Here is a 15,220-nt window from a genome sequence, read left to right on the forward strand (position 1 = left end):
GCAGGGGATCCCTGCTTCTTTCTCCAAGACCCTCTGATAAAGGCATCTGCAGACCCTTTTCCTCCTCAGATCCGGATGATGGGACCAGGGCAGGCCCCTCCTGTATCCCCTAGCTCCTCTCCTACCTGTAATTCACAACTCAGGGCCCCAGGCTTGGTGGCTGCACCTCCTCAAACCCTGTAAACCTCTCAGACCCAACCCCACCACCCCCTCAGAGGGACTGGGCTTCAGCTTGGGGCTGCACTGCACAGGAAGCCGGGGCTTCTCTGCCCCTTCTGCTGAGGTCTTGACGACCCCTCAGTGAGGCTGGGGCTCCCAGCTGCCTTGAGTAGGTAAGAGACCCTGCATACAGCCCCTACTCTAGGAGGCCCAGCTTCTCCAGGGGACCTGCCTGCCTTTCCACAAGGCTTGCTACCTCCCTTGGGCTGGATCCGGGGTAGCCCTGTTCAGCCTTTGCTTCCACCCCCTAGGTTGTCACCTCCTGGCCCCATGGACGTACCAGGACCCCAGCTTCCAGAGGCCAGGTCTTCCCCAGCCCTGCCTGCTGCCACCCTGGCACCTCTAAGCCCAGCAGGCTACAAGGGTCCCTAACTACCAAAGGACTGGCCCCCACCTGATCTGCCCAGTGCTTCCCCAGAGGCCAGTGGGCATCCCTGGCCCCAGCCCTTGGGAGCCCAGCCCCTTCTGGGTGTTACCAGCTTGGAGCTTTCGTCTAGACCTGTGAACAAATGCTATCCCATCTGGAGTTACCTGAGACCTCTCCCCTGGTCTCCTGGGCACTTATGGCCCCAATCCCCTGGCAGCCTGGTTTCCAGCATTCCTGGAACTGGTGGGGAGGTCTCTGCCAGCTCAGCGGGTGCCACTCGACACACCTGACTGGCTTTCCTTGCAACCCCAGCAGGAAGCCTCATTCCTTGTGGAGCCCGGCCCGGCTGTCTCATGCGGGCCCTAAACCTCCAGCTGGCCCAGCCCTGCAGAGGAGGTGCCTAAAGGCATCTGCAGAGGTTCCTCTCATGCTGGTCTCCCCCCAGGGCCCCCTCAGAAGACTGGTACCACAGATCTCAGCCGGGGGCAGGCACAGCTCAGTCTCCCTTCCTCCTCATCCCCTCATAGGGGGCTCTGTCCACCAAGGCCCCTGACTGCCAGGGAACCCACACCCACAGTTCCCTTCTTTCTGACTTCTGGCCTTCCACAGCCTGGATGCTTGAGCCCTGGGCAGAGGGATAATGACCCCAGGACTGTCTTCGCAAGCAGAGGCTACTTGCCACCAGGCCCTGACTCCTCGGACTGAGCTCAGCAGCAGGCCTGTCACCAATGCCCCCTGGGCAGAAAGGGCTCAGCCCTGAGGACCCAGCACTCCCCACACCTGCCTGTCCCTGCTGGGCATCCACCCTGGGGACCCAGCTTTCCCCCTGCCCCCAGCTGCTGGCAGCCCCATCTTGACTCATCCAGGGTCCCTGAGGCCACACCATGAAGCAGCCGGCAGCTGGGAGGAGCACCTGCTGTTTCTGCATCTTTTTTCTGGAGTCACTAGGGTGGGAGGGGCTACAGACTCCAGGGAGCCTGCAGGCCACGCCCCCCCACTCCCTGGCTGAGTGAGCTTTCTTCTCAGGAGTCTGACTGGAGCCTGGGACCGTCCTGTCACAGAGGCAGGTCTGAGTAGTCCAGGCCCGTTCCTACTCTCCAGCAGGGTCCCTCCTGTTCATTTATGCAGCTGCCTTTGCCCAAAGCACCAGTGAAGTCTGTGTGGACTGTGTCCCCCGTCCCCAAGAGGAGTGTGGCTCCAGTCCTGGCCTGGAACTCGGATGCCTTAGAATTAGAGGCCACATCTGGGAGGGTGGAGCAGCATGGTCTGCCCACGGCCAGGGCAGGTACCACGTTGGCAGCCCCAGACCTGACACCACGGCTCCCGTGTCCCCTCTCCACTTCCGTCCAGCGCATCACCTGCACTACGTGCTGCCCCTGATGAATCCGGACTGTCAGCTTCCCCAGCTCAGCCGGGAAGTCCCGCCGACCCTAAGGAGAACGGTGCCTCCTGAGTTGGGAGCTGTGTGGGAATGGGCCTGGTGTGGGGTGGGGGAGGTTGGGGTGAAGCAGGTGTCCAGCGCCTCTCTGCTTATCTTCTTTTCTCCTTTGCCCACAAAGGAGGCATCTTCTCCATGTCCCTCTGCCACCCCGAGGACATAAAATACTTCCCCAGATCTGTCTTCCCTTGGACACGGCCCACCTACCTTCCTGTGGGACTCGGGGCTTTGTTTTGTCCTGTGGCCCACATGAGAAGCAATTATCCCTACTCTGCTCAGCTGAGAGAAACTGAGGCGGAGCAGGGGAACAACTCTGTCGTAGTCTGGATGTTAATGGCAGAGTCAAGAGCAGCCCTTCCCCGAGTGGTCAGGTCCAGTGGACACCAAGCGTGGAGGCTGTATCAGTCTGTTTTGCATTGCTCCGGAGAAATACCTGAGACTAGGTCATTTATTTCTTTCAAGGGGTTGGCAGGGCCACTGGGCTGAGGGTTGGAGCCCCGTCTCCTAGTCCCAGCCTGGGTCTCCATCACTGGCTAGCCGGCTCTGCTTGCTGTGTTTTCTCCACACCTGCCTCCTACAGCCCAGGGATCAGTCTGGGTGCAGGCCTGGGAAAGGTCCAGGAGCAGATTCTGCCCCCCAGCTCATGCCTTCTGTGCACCAAGGCAGCCAAAATGCAGCAGCAGAACCAGGAGCGCTGGCTTGTCCCTGTAATCCCAGTGTTTTGGGAGGTTGAGGTGGAATGATTGCTTGAGACCAGGCTGCACAACATAGCAAGACCCTGTCTCTACAAAAAAATAAAATTAGGCATGGTGGCATGTGCCTGTAGTCCCAGCTACTCAGGAGGCTGAGCTGGGAGGACCGCATGAACCCAGGAGGTCAAGGCTGCAGTGAGCTATGATTGCACCACTGTACTCCAGCCCAGGCAACAGAGCAAGACCCTGTCTCTAAAACAAGAAACAAAGTGCACCCGTGTGTGGATACCAGCTTCTGGTGTGTGGACCTGACCTGATTCAGCTCCAATGGTGAGTGGGAGGCTGTCTGCTATCTTCCAAAACATTCCCAACACTACACATGTAGCCCTCCTGTGTTCCCTGGCAGGCTTTGTGAGGGGGCCTGTCACCTACCCCTTTGGCTACCCTAAGGCCCAGCTCAAACCTTCCCTGCCACTGAGAGCCTTTTCCTGAAGAGTCTTTCCCCCACTCACAGGCCCCCTCCTTTCAGAGCTTTTGGTGGGAGTACAAGAATCGAGTCACTGCTACCAGCTGGGAGGAATTGTCCCTAGGGTTGGGTCTCTGGATGGCATGTGAGGATCTAGACCAGGACCCAGATGCCTGTAACCTGAAGGGCAAGGGCCTCGGCTGCCCGGGCTTCACACTGGGAATGCTGATTTCCCTGGCTTACCTACTTTGACTCCAAAGGTAATAATGCTGACATCCCCCATGAGAGAGTGACAGACTGAGACTATCATAGGGTTGCCTGGCTCAGAGTCACCATAGCCAGGCAGAGCTCAGGTCCTGGCCCTGTTCAAGGCTTTCCCAAAGCCCTTCTAGCTCTGGTACCTGGGTTCTTCCTCACCCAGCTGCAGCTCCCCCTGCCCCAGGTGACAGAGAACCTGGCCAGCTGTGACCCATAGAAAATTTCACTTTCCTTCTGGTGAGGCATGAGAACCTGCTTGGGGCGGGAGGGAAGAGGGGTCTGGGGGCCCTCCCAGCCCTGCCTCTGGCGTTTGAAGGATGGTGACTGGGCAGCAGCATGGTTTAGGCTAGACAAGGCGGCCCCTAGGTTTATAGCCTGGCCTCAGACAGCTGCTGCCATGTCACCTTCTCTTCTGCACGTGCTGACCTGGCATCTCACCTAGTTAAGGGTCCTCAGGCCTTCTGCCCCCTGAGCATTTCCCCCACTCCCTGCCCAGGCTGCTGTCCAGGCACCTGTGGCTCCAGGCAGAAGCGTGAGTGCAGAGCCAGGCCTGGGTGAATGTTCCGCAGGTGCTGCAGGAGCTGACAGACTTGGCCATGCAGCCCATGGCCATCCATTCCCCTTCACTGTGGCTGCCCCCAGTACAGCATCCTTCCAGGGCCAGGCCTGGAACCAAACTGACTTTTGTCTGCCCCTGGTTTCCCTCGTGCCTGCCAGGCTCTTGGCTGAGCATGATGGTCTTGCCCATTTCCTTGATTATCCACAATAAGGTTTACAGAGCCACTTGGGAACATCACATCTATCTACCAGGTTCTCACCAGAGACATGACTGCCTTGGGCCAGGCCTGTTGGGACCCAGATTCAATGGCTTCAATCTAGGCAATGAGCTGATGGGCAGCTGTCACTTCTCTGCTTGGGGGAGGCAGGAGAGGAAGGTCAGGCAGGAGATCTGCTTGGCGCCCACCTGTGCCTGTCTCACCTGGCTGCAGGTGCATTGGAGGCTGAACCCCCTTCATGATCTGCAGGTGTGGATTTCAGGTTTCCAGTGGTGTCAGCGTGCGCTCCAGTGCTCTCCTGGCCCTAGGGAACCCTGGGCTCCATGAGGCCTCGGCCTAGGCAGGATTGTTTCTCACACTGTCATCTCCCCATAAGATCACCTCTTCAAACATAGGGCTTCATGCTTTGGTACATTTAAAGGTTGAAAAGCAAAAGCCGGGCTGGGCGTGGTGGCTCACGCCTATAATCCCAGCACTTTGGGAGGCCGAGGCGGGTGGATCATGAGGTCAAGAGATCGAGACCATCCTGGTCAACAAGGTGAAACCCCGTCTCTACCAAAAAATACAAAAATTAGCTGGGCATGGTGGCGCATGCCTGTAATCCCAGCTACTCGGGAGGCTGAGGCAGGAGAATTGCTTGAACCCAGGAGGCGGAGGTTGCTGTGAGCCGAGATCGCGTCATTGCACTTCCAGCCTGGGTAACAAGAGCGAAACTCCGCCTCGAAAAAAAATAAAAATAATAAAAAATAAAGAAAAGCAAAAGCCGGCCCCTCCTCTCTCCCGGAGTGGGGGGCCCCTCCCCTCTCTCAGAGTGGGCGGGGACAGGAGTTGCAGGGGACGCTTTCCTTGGGGTGCCACAGGTCTCTCTGGAGCTGCCTGGCCACGCCTCCTTTCCCTTTCATCTTTATCACTGACCAATGGGCTTGGAGCATGAAGCCCACGCCCCTATTCTACATTCTAGTAGGGCCCTGGTTACGCCTCCTCTGGCTCAGTCAACACAGCTGTCTGGTAGGGGAGTGGAGCTGCTTACCACTGCTCCCTTGAATTGTGCTGATGTGGCCCCAACCCCGCCTCCCTCCCCACCCCCACCATGGCGATGTCAGAAGAAATTCGCAAGATGAGATTAGCCTCAGCTAAGAAAAAGGTAACATGCACACAGATCCCCTCCGACGGCAAGACCGCTGCCAGAGTCCATTACACTTCTGAGACACACCAGACTGGGTGGGCCCCCAACCCCAGTGCCTCTGGGCTCCCCCTACCAACGTCTTTTCAGTGAGTCCCACCCTTTCGGCAAGGAGCCCAGCCCCTGCCCTTGCCAATCACCCCAGGGTGACTTTGGATGTGTAACCCCTGAGGCTCCCCGCTCCCTACGTGGGCCTCACCTTTTGCTGCTCCATGTCTGAGCTCCCTGGGCTCTGTGGGCTCATGTCTCTAAGGACCTGGGTCTCCCAGCCCCCGCCCTCATCAGTCATTTCTGGGTGACTTTGGGCTGGTGACTCCTGGGGCTCCCTGCTGCAGACTCTGCCCTCCCCTCCTGCTCCCCCAGCGCGACCTCCCTGTGCTCTTTGGGCTGGCGTCTCCAAGGACCTGGGTCCCAGCCCTGCATCCCCCTCCCCCATCATGGATCAGTGACTCAGGCATCTCCTTCATGTGGTCCCCTTCCCCAGGAGGAGTGGAATGTAGTGATGTCACAGTCCCCCTGTGACATTACTGCTACAAGACCAGCCTTTGATCTTAGGACCCAGTCCCCTAAGCATTCTCATCCCATTTCTGGCTCCTCTGGTCGCAGCATCATGTGTCACCTTGAAAGATCCAGAGGTAAGATGCCCTGAGCTGAGGTACAGTGTCCCTGCAGGCCAGCCCTCCACCCTCCTCCCACAGTGGTGGCTGGGTGCCCCTCTGCCAGATGAGGCAGCCCCCACACACCCCAACCCTAATGATTGTTCTCTCTACCTCTCCCCCAATCCTCCCCCAATTCCTCGTCTCTGCATGTGCCTCAGAGCGCACGCCAACTACAAATAGCCCTGGACTCGAGCTCTGTCACAACCAGTGAACGGAATAACACCATCAACTTATTGGTAAGAGTCCAGTGGGGTCCCCTGATTCCACGCTGCCAATCCTGGGCTCCAGTTTCCCCTTGGGGCTGCTGTGGGTGAGTTGGAGGATGCTATGGGGAGCCAGCACTGGACACAGAGCTCAGAGGCCAAATGCCCGCCCTGCCCTTACCTGGCTGTGGCCTTGGCCAGGTCCTAGGTGGAGGACTGGGTACTTGGACTGTAACAGTACAGAAGAGTACCTCTAGTATGTTATGATTTGTGTAGAAAGAGGAAACGTGTGTGTGTGTATGTGTGTGTAAGTACTATGATAATATACATAAAACATGTCTGCAAGGATTTGTAAAAAACTCAGGAGAGAGCACAGGTGGCTGGGAGATACTTCCCTTCTGTACCTTCTCAGTTTTGGACTATGCAAATATGTCATCCTTTCAAAAAGTGAGCAGAAGATTAATTTCCCCCTTCCTGTCTGCACCCCCACCCCCAGCAGGAAAAAAATGGACTTAGAGAATCAGATGGACCTGGGTGTTCAAATCCCAACTCTGTCTAAGTGATCTTAGGCAACCACTTAACCTCTAATACTCCATGTTTTCCATCTGCACAGTAGAGGCAATCGTAGTAACTGCCTCACGTGGTGGTTGTGAGGTTGAATGGGATTGTTAGCACGCTACCTGGTGACGCACCCAATAAAGGTTCCAACAGTGGTAGTAATAACAGGAATAACAATAGAATATGATCCGATCTCTCTGGGCCTCTGTTAGCCAGCTGTAAATGCGATCTCTTTGCCTATCCCTTCCAACTTTACTGAGTTCTTTTAAAAACCAGACCGTGGGCCTTGATCTTTACTGACTGAGTTGTGTATGAAGCCCAGCCCTAGCCCTTTTAAGGGGCACTGTGTGGAATGGCCGAGGTTCTCCAGATTGAAGCTTCTCACTTTTCACCATCCAGCCCTCGAGCGCTGTGAAGCAGTCCTTGAGCAGAAGTTACAATGGGATTGGGAACTGCTAAAAGCACGAGTGGCAGAGGTGAGACTTTGCAGAGGGAGGGATGTGGAAGGAAGATGACCCCAGGTGGCCAGGAGCAGGGGAGGAGCAGCGACAGCCCTTCCTAACTTCTGGGTCCATTCTTGCAGGTGATGAACTGTCTTAAGAAAGTTCGGCTTCAAAGAGACACATATGCTGAACAACTCAAAACAGAGAGGGCGCAGTGGCAGCAGAAAATGCTCCAAATGGCAGGAGAAGTGAGAGCTGACCCTTCAGCCCCCCACCTTAGATAGCTCACTGGATCTTTCTGGGCATCTGTAAAATGAGAATAGTCCAGCCAGGGGTGGTCACAGGACTGGGCTTTGTGGAGCTGGGGGCGGAGAGGGAGATGGCAGCCTGTCCAGCCACCAGCCCCTCTCTCCAGGGCCCTTTCCCCCCATGCTTTGGGCAGATTGAAGAAATATTGAAAATGGAGAAAAAGCAGGATGCAATTAAAATCGAGGAGCTGAAGGGGAGCCTTGCCCACCTACAAAACCATCTGGGTAAGATGGGGCTGCCTTGGCCCAGGAGCAGGACTGGCATCAGAGGGCTGTGGGGGTGGCTTAGAGTGGCCCAGGGAAGTGGGTAGCTGGAAGGGCTTTGAGGCAGAGGGAAAGAGGTCTGTGCCAGGAGACGGCAAGTCTTGTAATCTCCGTGAGCCTCAGTGTCCCCATCAGCAAAGACGGAGGGGTGCCCGTTGTCAGTCACCCACAGTGCTCTCTATCTGAAAGTGGCTTGGAAGACTGGCTGCCATTTGGGTGTGAGGAATCATTAGCAGTGAGGCCAGGTTTGGGGAGCTTCAGAGGAGCTGTGCACCAAGAAGAGTGGTTTTTTTTGTTTTGTTTTGTTTTTTTATTAAGAATCCAGAGACCCTATTGTCTGCTTCCTTTCTCAGCTGAACCCTGAATCCCAAAGACCCCAGCAGGGCCCTCTGACTTGGAGAAAACCCTAAAAACTGAAATGAAGTACCTGAGAGACGAGCTACGGGAACAGGAGAGACTGCAGGAGGCGAAAATGAGGCTCTGGGAGCAGGAGGTGAGGCTGAGAGAACAGGAGGAGAGGCTTCTTGAGCAAGAGGGGCTCCAGGAGCAGGAGGAGGAGCTGGTGCATTGCCCACCTGGCGAGCCTGCCCTCCTCCCCAGCCCTCCAGGCCTTTGTTTTCCCACCTATAAAATGGGGGAGTGTATGAAATGGGGCTTCTAAAGGCACCTGTGAGCCACAGCCCTGCTCTGATGGCTGTGGGAGAAAGGAGACAATTTTTCTAACCTGCCTCCACCCTTCCCAGTGCCATGGGAGGCAGACACCAGGTTCTGGGGTCTCCAGCTGCAGTGGGTGGCCGCTGATTGCTTCTCTCTGTCCAGGACAACGAGAACAGGAGCGCACTGCATTTGGAGCAGGAAGGAAAGGAGCTGCAGGAGAAGCTTGATGAACAGGAGACGGTAACTTCTGCCCCATCCAGGAGGGCTGGGAGGCAGGCACTGGCCTCTGGGGAGGGAGGTGCAAGGCCACAGGCAGCTCCACGCTGGGGGCAGGTGACCCCACACCCTCTAGGGCAGTCCTGTGACCATTTCTTGCTTCCTGCCCTCTGACTTTTAGAGGTGGGTAGCCCTGGGCTCCTCCCAGGTCTGGACATCATCATCCCAGCTAGAGGCATGGAGCCCCCCAGTCTTAGGGCAAGAGACAGTGGTGTGAGAGGCTCTTTACACTGGGTGCGGTGGCTCACACCTGTAATCCCAGCACTTTGGGAGGCTGAGGCAGGAGTTTGAGATCAGCCTGGCCAACATGGCGAAGACTCATCTCTACTAAAATTACAACAACAACCACAACAGCAAAGCTGGGTGTGGTGGTGCACACCAGTAATGCCAGCTACTCAGGGGGCCTAGGCATGAGCGTCGCTTGAACCCTGGAGCTGGAGGTTGAGGTGAACTGAGTTTGCACCACGACTCTCCAGCCTGGGCCACAGAGTGACACTCTGTCTCGAAACAAAGCAAATCGAATTGAAAGTCTCCTTAGATCCAACTGGATTCCGGCCTTGATTCCGCTGGTCACCATTCGACTACTTTGCATCTCTACTCTCTGTTTCTTTAACTTCCAAAGGCAGTTAGCATTTTCCTTGCGCGGGTGCTGAGGATTAAATGAGATGCTGCGTGGAAAGCATTAGGCATGTAGCACACTTGGCAGATGGTGGTTGGCTCCCTCTGCTCGTCCACCAGTCTGTGGCCTACAGTTTAAATGGTGGAAGGAAGGACGTGAGATTCGAGGCTGGGGAAGGAGGCATGGGGTTCTAGGCAAGGGAGGCAGTCTCTTAGGCTGGAGCCGGGGGCCGGGCGCCTGGGCAGGCCACCTTCCTCTGTGGTCCCTCCCAGACCCCCTTACGCTCTTGCTTTCTCTGCCTTCTGATTCCTCCGGACCCTCACCCCTTCCGGGAGCCGGTGGTGAGACACCATCATGACCGACAGGTGCACTCTCTGAGGCCCCGAGAGAAGGGGCTGCGCTCCGCCTCCCTTACCCGTCTGTCCTGTGTATGCCCCTATAAGAACCCTCACCGCTTGCGTTCAGGTGCCATATCTGAATGCTGCTGGAGCCGGTGCCCAGGAGGAGCAGCCACGGCTCTGTGAGCAGCTCCAGAAACAACAGGTGTGCTGCCAGCACCTGGTTCACCCCGTGGCCTTGGACCTGAAGGAGCCAGAGGCAGCAACCCAGGCCACAGGGACTGGGAGTGAGTGTGGGTGTGGGGAGACCCAGCGGGCCCTGCAGGGGACCATCGACAAGCTGCAGGTGAGTGAGTCCTGGCAGGGGCCAAGAAGGGTGGGGTGGAGCTCGTCACTGCCGAGATGTGACCCCATTATTTTGGCTCCAGAAAGATGTGATGGACATTGTCAAGGGGAATTCGGACCTGAAGAAGCGGGTGGAAAAACTACAACTCGGATTCATCCAGCTCTCTGGAGAGAGAGACGTGATAAGTGAGCAGGAGGCCAGGGCACGGCAGGGGGAGCTGCAGGGTGGTGGGAGGGGCCCCAGCCTCGAGCCTGTCCTCCCGCAGGAAAGTCCATCAAACCACCTGAGGGTCAGAGGGCGGCGCCAAACTCCCAGCACCAGGAGAAGGAGGATGTTACTGTGATTATCCGGGAGGGAATGAGGGTAAGGCATGCCACATCTCTTTGGGGGTGAGGGGGATGGGGGTGAGCGTGAGCGTGGGTGCCGGCACCGGTGTGGCAGCTGAGCACCCCTCCCTCCAGGTGAAGCTGCTGGATTGGCTGGAGCCAGTGTTTCAGCTCCTGATCGGCCAGGAGCCCCAGAACCCTGCTAGCAAGCCCACTCCAGGATCCTCAGCCCCCCAGGAGCTTGGTGCTGCTGACAAGGGTGGTGAGTAGAGCCCTCAGGCGGGGTGGGCAGGCAGGAGCAGGGGAGGCTGGCACTGTGCTCAGATCCCCACCTCCCTCTCTCCAAAGGATTTTATGAGGTGAGCCTGGAGCCTGCAGGAGGGAGGGTACACCACAACCCCACTGCACAGCAGATGGCGCATGGCTTTGTGAGCTGCGGGACGGCCAGCGACACCGACCCTTGGGCAGCAGTCCCTCTATAGTATGCTTTCACCGGGATGCTGTGAAGGAGGAAGCAAACATCACCATCAGCTAAGAGCTGGCCAAGAAATTTACAAACAAATAAAGTTATAGGCTTAATCTTCACATGTTACTTAAAGTTAAAGGAGAGTGGGTCTTCGTGTGGCTTTCACTGATGTTCACTCTGGCATCCTTTAGCATTTTTCATTTTTAATTTGATAATCATAGGTCATTAGCATGCCTATCGAGTTTGCCCTTACGTGGTGGGAGTTCAAACACACAAAGACCCACTATTGGCACAAAACTATTCTCGCTAGTTTGGAATAGGCTGCCATGGTTTTCTAATGTTATTGCGGCACGTATATTCATTATGGAATTCAGATACAATCTGCTTATGTTCTGCTATGATATTTGATCGAATCCTAATTACAGTAAGCTCTTAATTAGCTCAATATGTGCTTTGCCCTCACGTGCACACTGTTTATTACTTTGTAAGATGCCACGATGAGTACTGACGTTTAGAGTTGTTGAAAAGCCGAGAAGTGGAAACAGCCTTTCTTCCAATTTCTGTGTATTGCAAATGGTAGTAATAACATTTTCCTGAGCTTTTAAAATCTCACAGAAGAAGAAAGTGGCCTGCTGTGGCAGGTATGTGCAGAATAGAGTATTTCATTGGTTCCTGTGCCAAGAATGAGCGCTGTGCTATGGTAATTCTTTTAGGGTTTTTCTGTGCTCTGGGCTCATGAAGATACTGCATCATGAGCTGTGGCAGCTGTACTCTTTTTTATGACCTAAAAAGAGATGATTTCTGAGGAATAAAAGGCTCCCATCTTTGACTGTGGATGTGGAAAACCTCTCCTAGCTCAGAGCATTTATAGCTATAATACATTGTAAAGTCAGAGTTCATGTTACCTGTTTTAATCACATGAATCCAAGTCTCAGTACACAAAAGGGCACTGGTTGACATTCTTCTTAATGTATTTAGTAAAGATCATAAGAAATCCTTTAAGATAAAGTGCAATAAAAAATCATATATATATATAAAGGAATGGAACTTTGTATCATAGAATGGATAGGCACTAAATATTGATGAATGAACAGTTAATGTTTTAGGACACTTGGTATAGTGCCTTGCACACAGAAAGAGACCACGGATGAGATTAAGCTTTTGTATCATTTCACAGTTTTAATAATTGCTATTTATTACAGTTCACATAGCAAGTTGCTGATAAAATGCCCATTATTATAAAACATCAACAACAACAACAAAAAGAAATCCTTTAAGAGTTTAAATGTCCAGAAAAAAAATAAAAATTTTAATAAAAAATGTAAAAATGTTTAAATGTCCCTGGAACAGACATACAGGTTCTAGTCAAGAATGAATTAGAGTGCAGGAAAGCCATGTGACACCTGGCATCCCTCTCTGTTCATGGAGCTTCTTTGAGGCTAGAAGATTGATTTGACCATCCAGACTTCTCTGGCTAATACCTATTCTTCAACCACCTTGGTTACTCTGACATAGGAATTGCCTTCTTTTTCTTGAATAGAAAGGACTTTAAACAATAATCACAAACAAAAATAATAATCACAAACATTATTATAAACTAATATATGTGAGAGTACTTGACTGAAACAAAAAGGAGTTTCAGTAGACAGAATCGTACTATATTTGAAAATCAAGAAGTTTATGCAACTTAAAATGTTTATAGACTGCATAGCCATCTACTGTTTGTGAATGTCAAAGTATTATCAGAAAAAGTGTCTGTACAATCACAGAGTTCTATTTCCTCACCGAGTCTTTACCAAGAGTGAAATATGTTTTTATACCTTTCGGTTTCAGTTAGAGGCATATTTTGTGCAAGATTTATGTTAATGTGCCTCTACATTATGAATGAATTCTTTCAGTCAGACATTGCCTAAATCATAACTTTGTGATGCTTGGGACAGAATCAACAGTTGAAACTTCGTGAAGTTCTAATGTCTGTGCCAGAATACGTCCCATTGTTAGGATGGAGGGAGATCTGTATGTGTGCTCCCTGAAGTGGAGATTTTTAGTCACTGACCATCTCCATGTTTAGCATTTGGCATCCTCATGATACTTTCATAAATATGACATTAATAGGAGAGCACTAATACAATTTACAGATGGATTAACACATTTGCCTGCATTCCCTGAAAGAGTACAAATATTGGGTCCTGGTGACTTGAACTGACTCTTCCATATTGTAGGAATTTGTCAATGTATCAGATAAACCCAGTTTCAGAATGATCAAGGAAAAATGTCAGACCAAATAATGCGGCTAAGTAACAGTGGTACGATTTCTAGCCCGGGGGTTTAAAATGGACTTAAGGTTCTGTTCCTGTGTTTCATTTTCTGAACTTGCCGCTTTTGCATTCTTTGAGTTCAGTTTAAAGACAGTTACTCTAAGTCCATTTTCAGCTCCCGGGCTAGAAATCGTACCGCTGTTAATCAGCCGCGTTATTTGGTTGAACAGTTTTTCTTGATCATTCTGAAACTGGGTTTATCTAACACATTGATAAATTATTTCAAAGGTCTTTTGATAGTTCAAATCACTTCACTTTTACCCTAAGAAATATAAATGACTAGGAATGACCTTCAGATAGTGCTTAGCATCTGTACCCAATCTGACAATAATGTGTTCATCAGGTACCTGTGGAGTGAATCACATACAGGTATATTTCAGCTGAATGTCAGTCTGGAAAATACATTTACTATATTAACCGAAATATCACTCTCTGTAGGTATTTTGTCATCTAAAAAAAATCTAAAAGAATGGAAATCATATGACAGGGACTTAAGTCTTTCTTCAAAGTGCATGCGAGTCTTTTGCAGTACTTCATTCAGCCAAGTATCTGTTCTCTTCCTCATTCAGTAGAAGGCAGCTTTCAATTTGCTTAGAAGGCAACATCAGAAGGTTAGCGTTCATCAAAAACACAGAATTTTAAAATGTGTGTTCAACTGACCAAATTTGAATTTCTGTAGGAAGAATCAAAATACCTGTTTAAAGATTGCAATATATGATAATCATTTTTAAAGGATTTTATTAAACCTGATAAGTTTTCCAGAAATGAATAAAAATGAGTTCTGAAACCAAAACTGATTTTTAGAAAATTTGAAAATGTAAATCAGTCCTATCCTATCCATAATATAGTTTTTCTACAATTTTGTCTTAAAGAGTTATTTTTAAATAACTATTAAAAAAAAGTAACTGCTCTCTTAATGTTTGGAAATTACTTAAAACATTTTAAAATATGAATACTGCAGTTTAAAAGAAATAGGGTGAAGGAAAAGTGAAGAAATGCCAATTCCAGTCCAAAGCTTTATTTGCCAAGTTTTCTAAGAATGACTTTTACCAATGTATGAACACTTGTGAACAGAATGTAAGATGGAAATCCTGAGCCTTTTGTCTAAAGCGGCATTATTGACTGCTGCTGTGATGCTCCCGTAATGTAATAAATTATTCAATTGCTGCAAAGTGCTGTTTTTGCCTTAAAATTTTGTGCATCTTGACAGCTATAGTATTAAAGGTATTGAGACTGCAAATGCTGGGCACACTTGGCATGAGATAATCTGTTTTTATTTTTACAAAATTGTAATATAACTATGCAAGTGTCTTTATTAAAAGAACACAAACTAATAAAAGTTATGGGATAAAAAATTCATTGGATAAAAATGGAAACGTGGCAAAAAGCATTGTGGATAAAAAGTAGACAAATTTTATGAAAAGTTATAAATGTTATGAAAAGGAAGTTATGAGATTTTTTTTTAAGTCATGGGATAAAAATAAATAACAGCAGGCCCCTGTCAGCAAGGCCTGGAGAAGTGGGGCTGGAGTCTCCGCCCCCACCATGTCCCTCCCACCCCTTCCCAGTCAACCCTTTATTATTAGGGTAGCAAGACAACACCTCTGTCTAATGGGGAAAGACAGACCCTTTGCCACCTTGACCAGGGCTGAGTCCTTAAATTTCTGGATGACGATGATTGTTATTTGGGAGCCAGAGGCTGCTGGAGTTGGTTGGTTTGGAGGAGCCCTGATGGCCTCCTTCCTCTCACCAAAGCAACTTTTCCTTCAGGAGGGCTCCCATCTTTTTATTCAGAGAGGCAGCTGAGGCAGGACGGTGGCGCTAACTGTGGACCAGGCAAGGGCACGGGCTGCTGGGGGACCCCCCTTCCCCAGTGTACATATTGTATCTGTGTAACATGTTGTATATTTTAGGGGTCTGGGGTGCCCCATGTATCGTACCTAGCAGAGGTTGGAGCTGGCACATGGGGAGGAGGTTCAAATAATTATTTGCAGCTGGGAAACTTGTTTATTGATAGCAGAGGACAGAGGAAGGAGGCGG

General features: G+C 51.3%; 1 protein-coding gene across 5 annotated transcripts; it reads left to right on the forward strand.

Moving 5' to 3' along the window:
* Window positions 1-2,316: 2,316 nt before the first annotated feature.
* LOC105720905 (golgin subfamily A member 2-like) lies at window positions 2,317-14,355 on the forward strand. 5 transcript variants are annotated; one of them, XM_064382795.1, is made up of 14 exons: window positions 2,317-3,046; window positions 3,231-3,442; window positions 5,178-6,034; window positions 6,217-6,294; window positions 7,219-7,295; window positions 7,403-7,510; window positions 7,705-7,795; window positions 8,188-8,327; window positions 8,654-8,731; window positions 9,852-10,070; window positions 10,153-10,255; window positions 10,336-10,433; window positions 10,532-10,658; window positions 10,810-14,355. In XM_064382795.1, exons 8-14 carry the CDS (start codon window positions 8,253-8,255, stop codon window positions 10,929-10,931), a joined length of 822 nt encoding a protein of 273 aa, XP_064238865.1. In that variant the 5' UTR covers window positions 2,317-3,046; window positions 3,231-3,442; window positions 5,178-6,034; window positions 6,217-6,294; window positions 7,219-7,295; window positions 7,403-7,510; window positions 7,705-7,795; window positions 8,188-8,252; the 3' UTR covers window positions 10,932-14,355. The 5 variants fall into 5 exon arrangements, with proteins under 5 accessions (XP_064238865.1, XP_064238868.1, XP_064238859.1 ...); XM_064382798.1 differs by having other exon boundaries at window positions 12,213-14,355; XM_064382789.1 differs by lacking the exon at window positions 3,231-3,442 and having other exon boundaries at window positions 5,884-6,034; window positions 10,745-10,948.
* Window positions 14,356-15,220: the final 865 nt, after the last annotated feature.

The sequence above is a fragment of the Aotus nancymaae genome, unplaced genomic scaffold (assembly GCF_030222135.1).
Source record: "Aotus nancymaae isolate 86718 unplaced genomic scaffold, 86718_ANA_hifiasm-v0.15.2.pri h1tg000003l, whole genome shotgun sequence".
Taxonomy (NCBI): domain Eukaryota; kingdom Metazoa; phylum Chordata; class Mammalia; order Primates; family Aotidae; genus Aotus; species Aotus nancymaae.

Excerpts from the sequence above, each read along its gene's own strand:
- LOC105720905 (XM_064382789.1), top strand. The coding sequence starts at position 8,253 with ATGAAGTACCTGAGAGACGAGCTACGGGAACAGGAGAGACTGCAGGAG. Across the intron at positions 10,071-10,152 it reads GGACCATCGACAAGCTGCAG|AAAGATGTGATGGACATTGT; the intron begins GTGAGTGAGTCC and ends TTTTGGCTCCAG. Across the intron at positions 10,256-10,335 it reads TGGAGAGAGAGACGTGATAA|GAAAGTCCATCAAACCACCT; the intron begins GTGAGCAGGAGG and ends GTCCTCCCGCAG.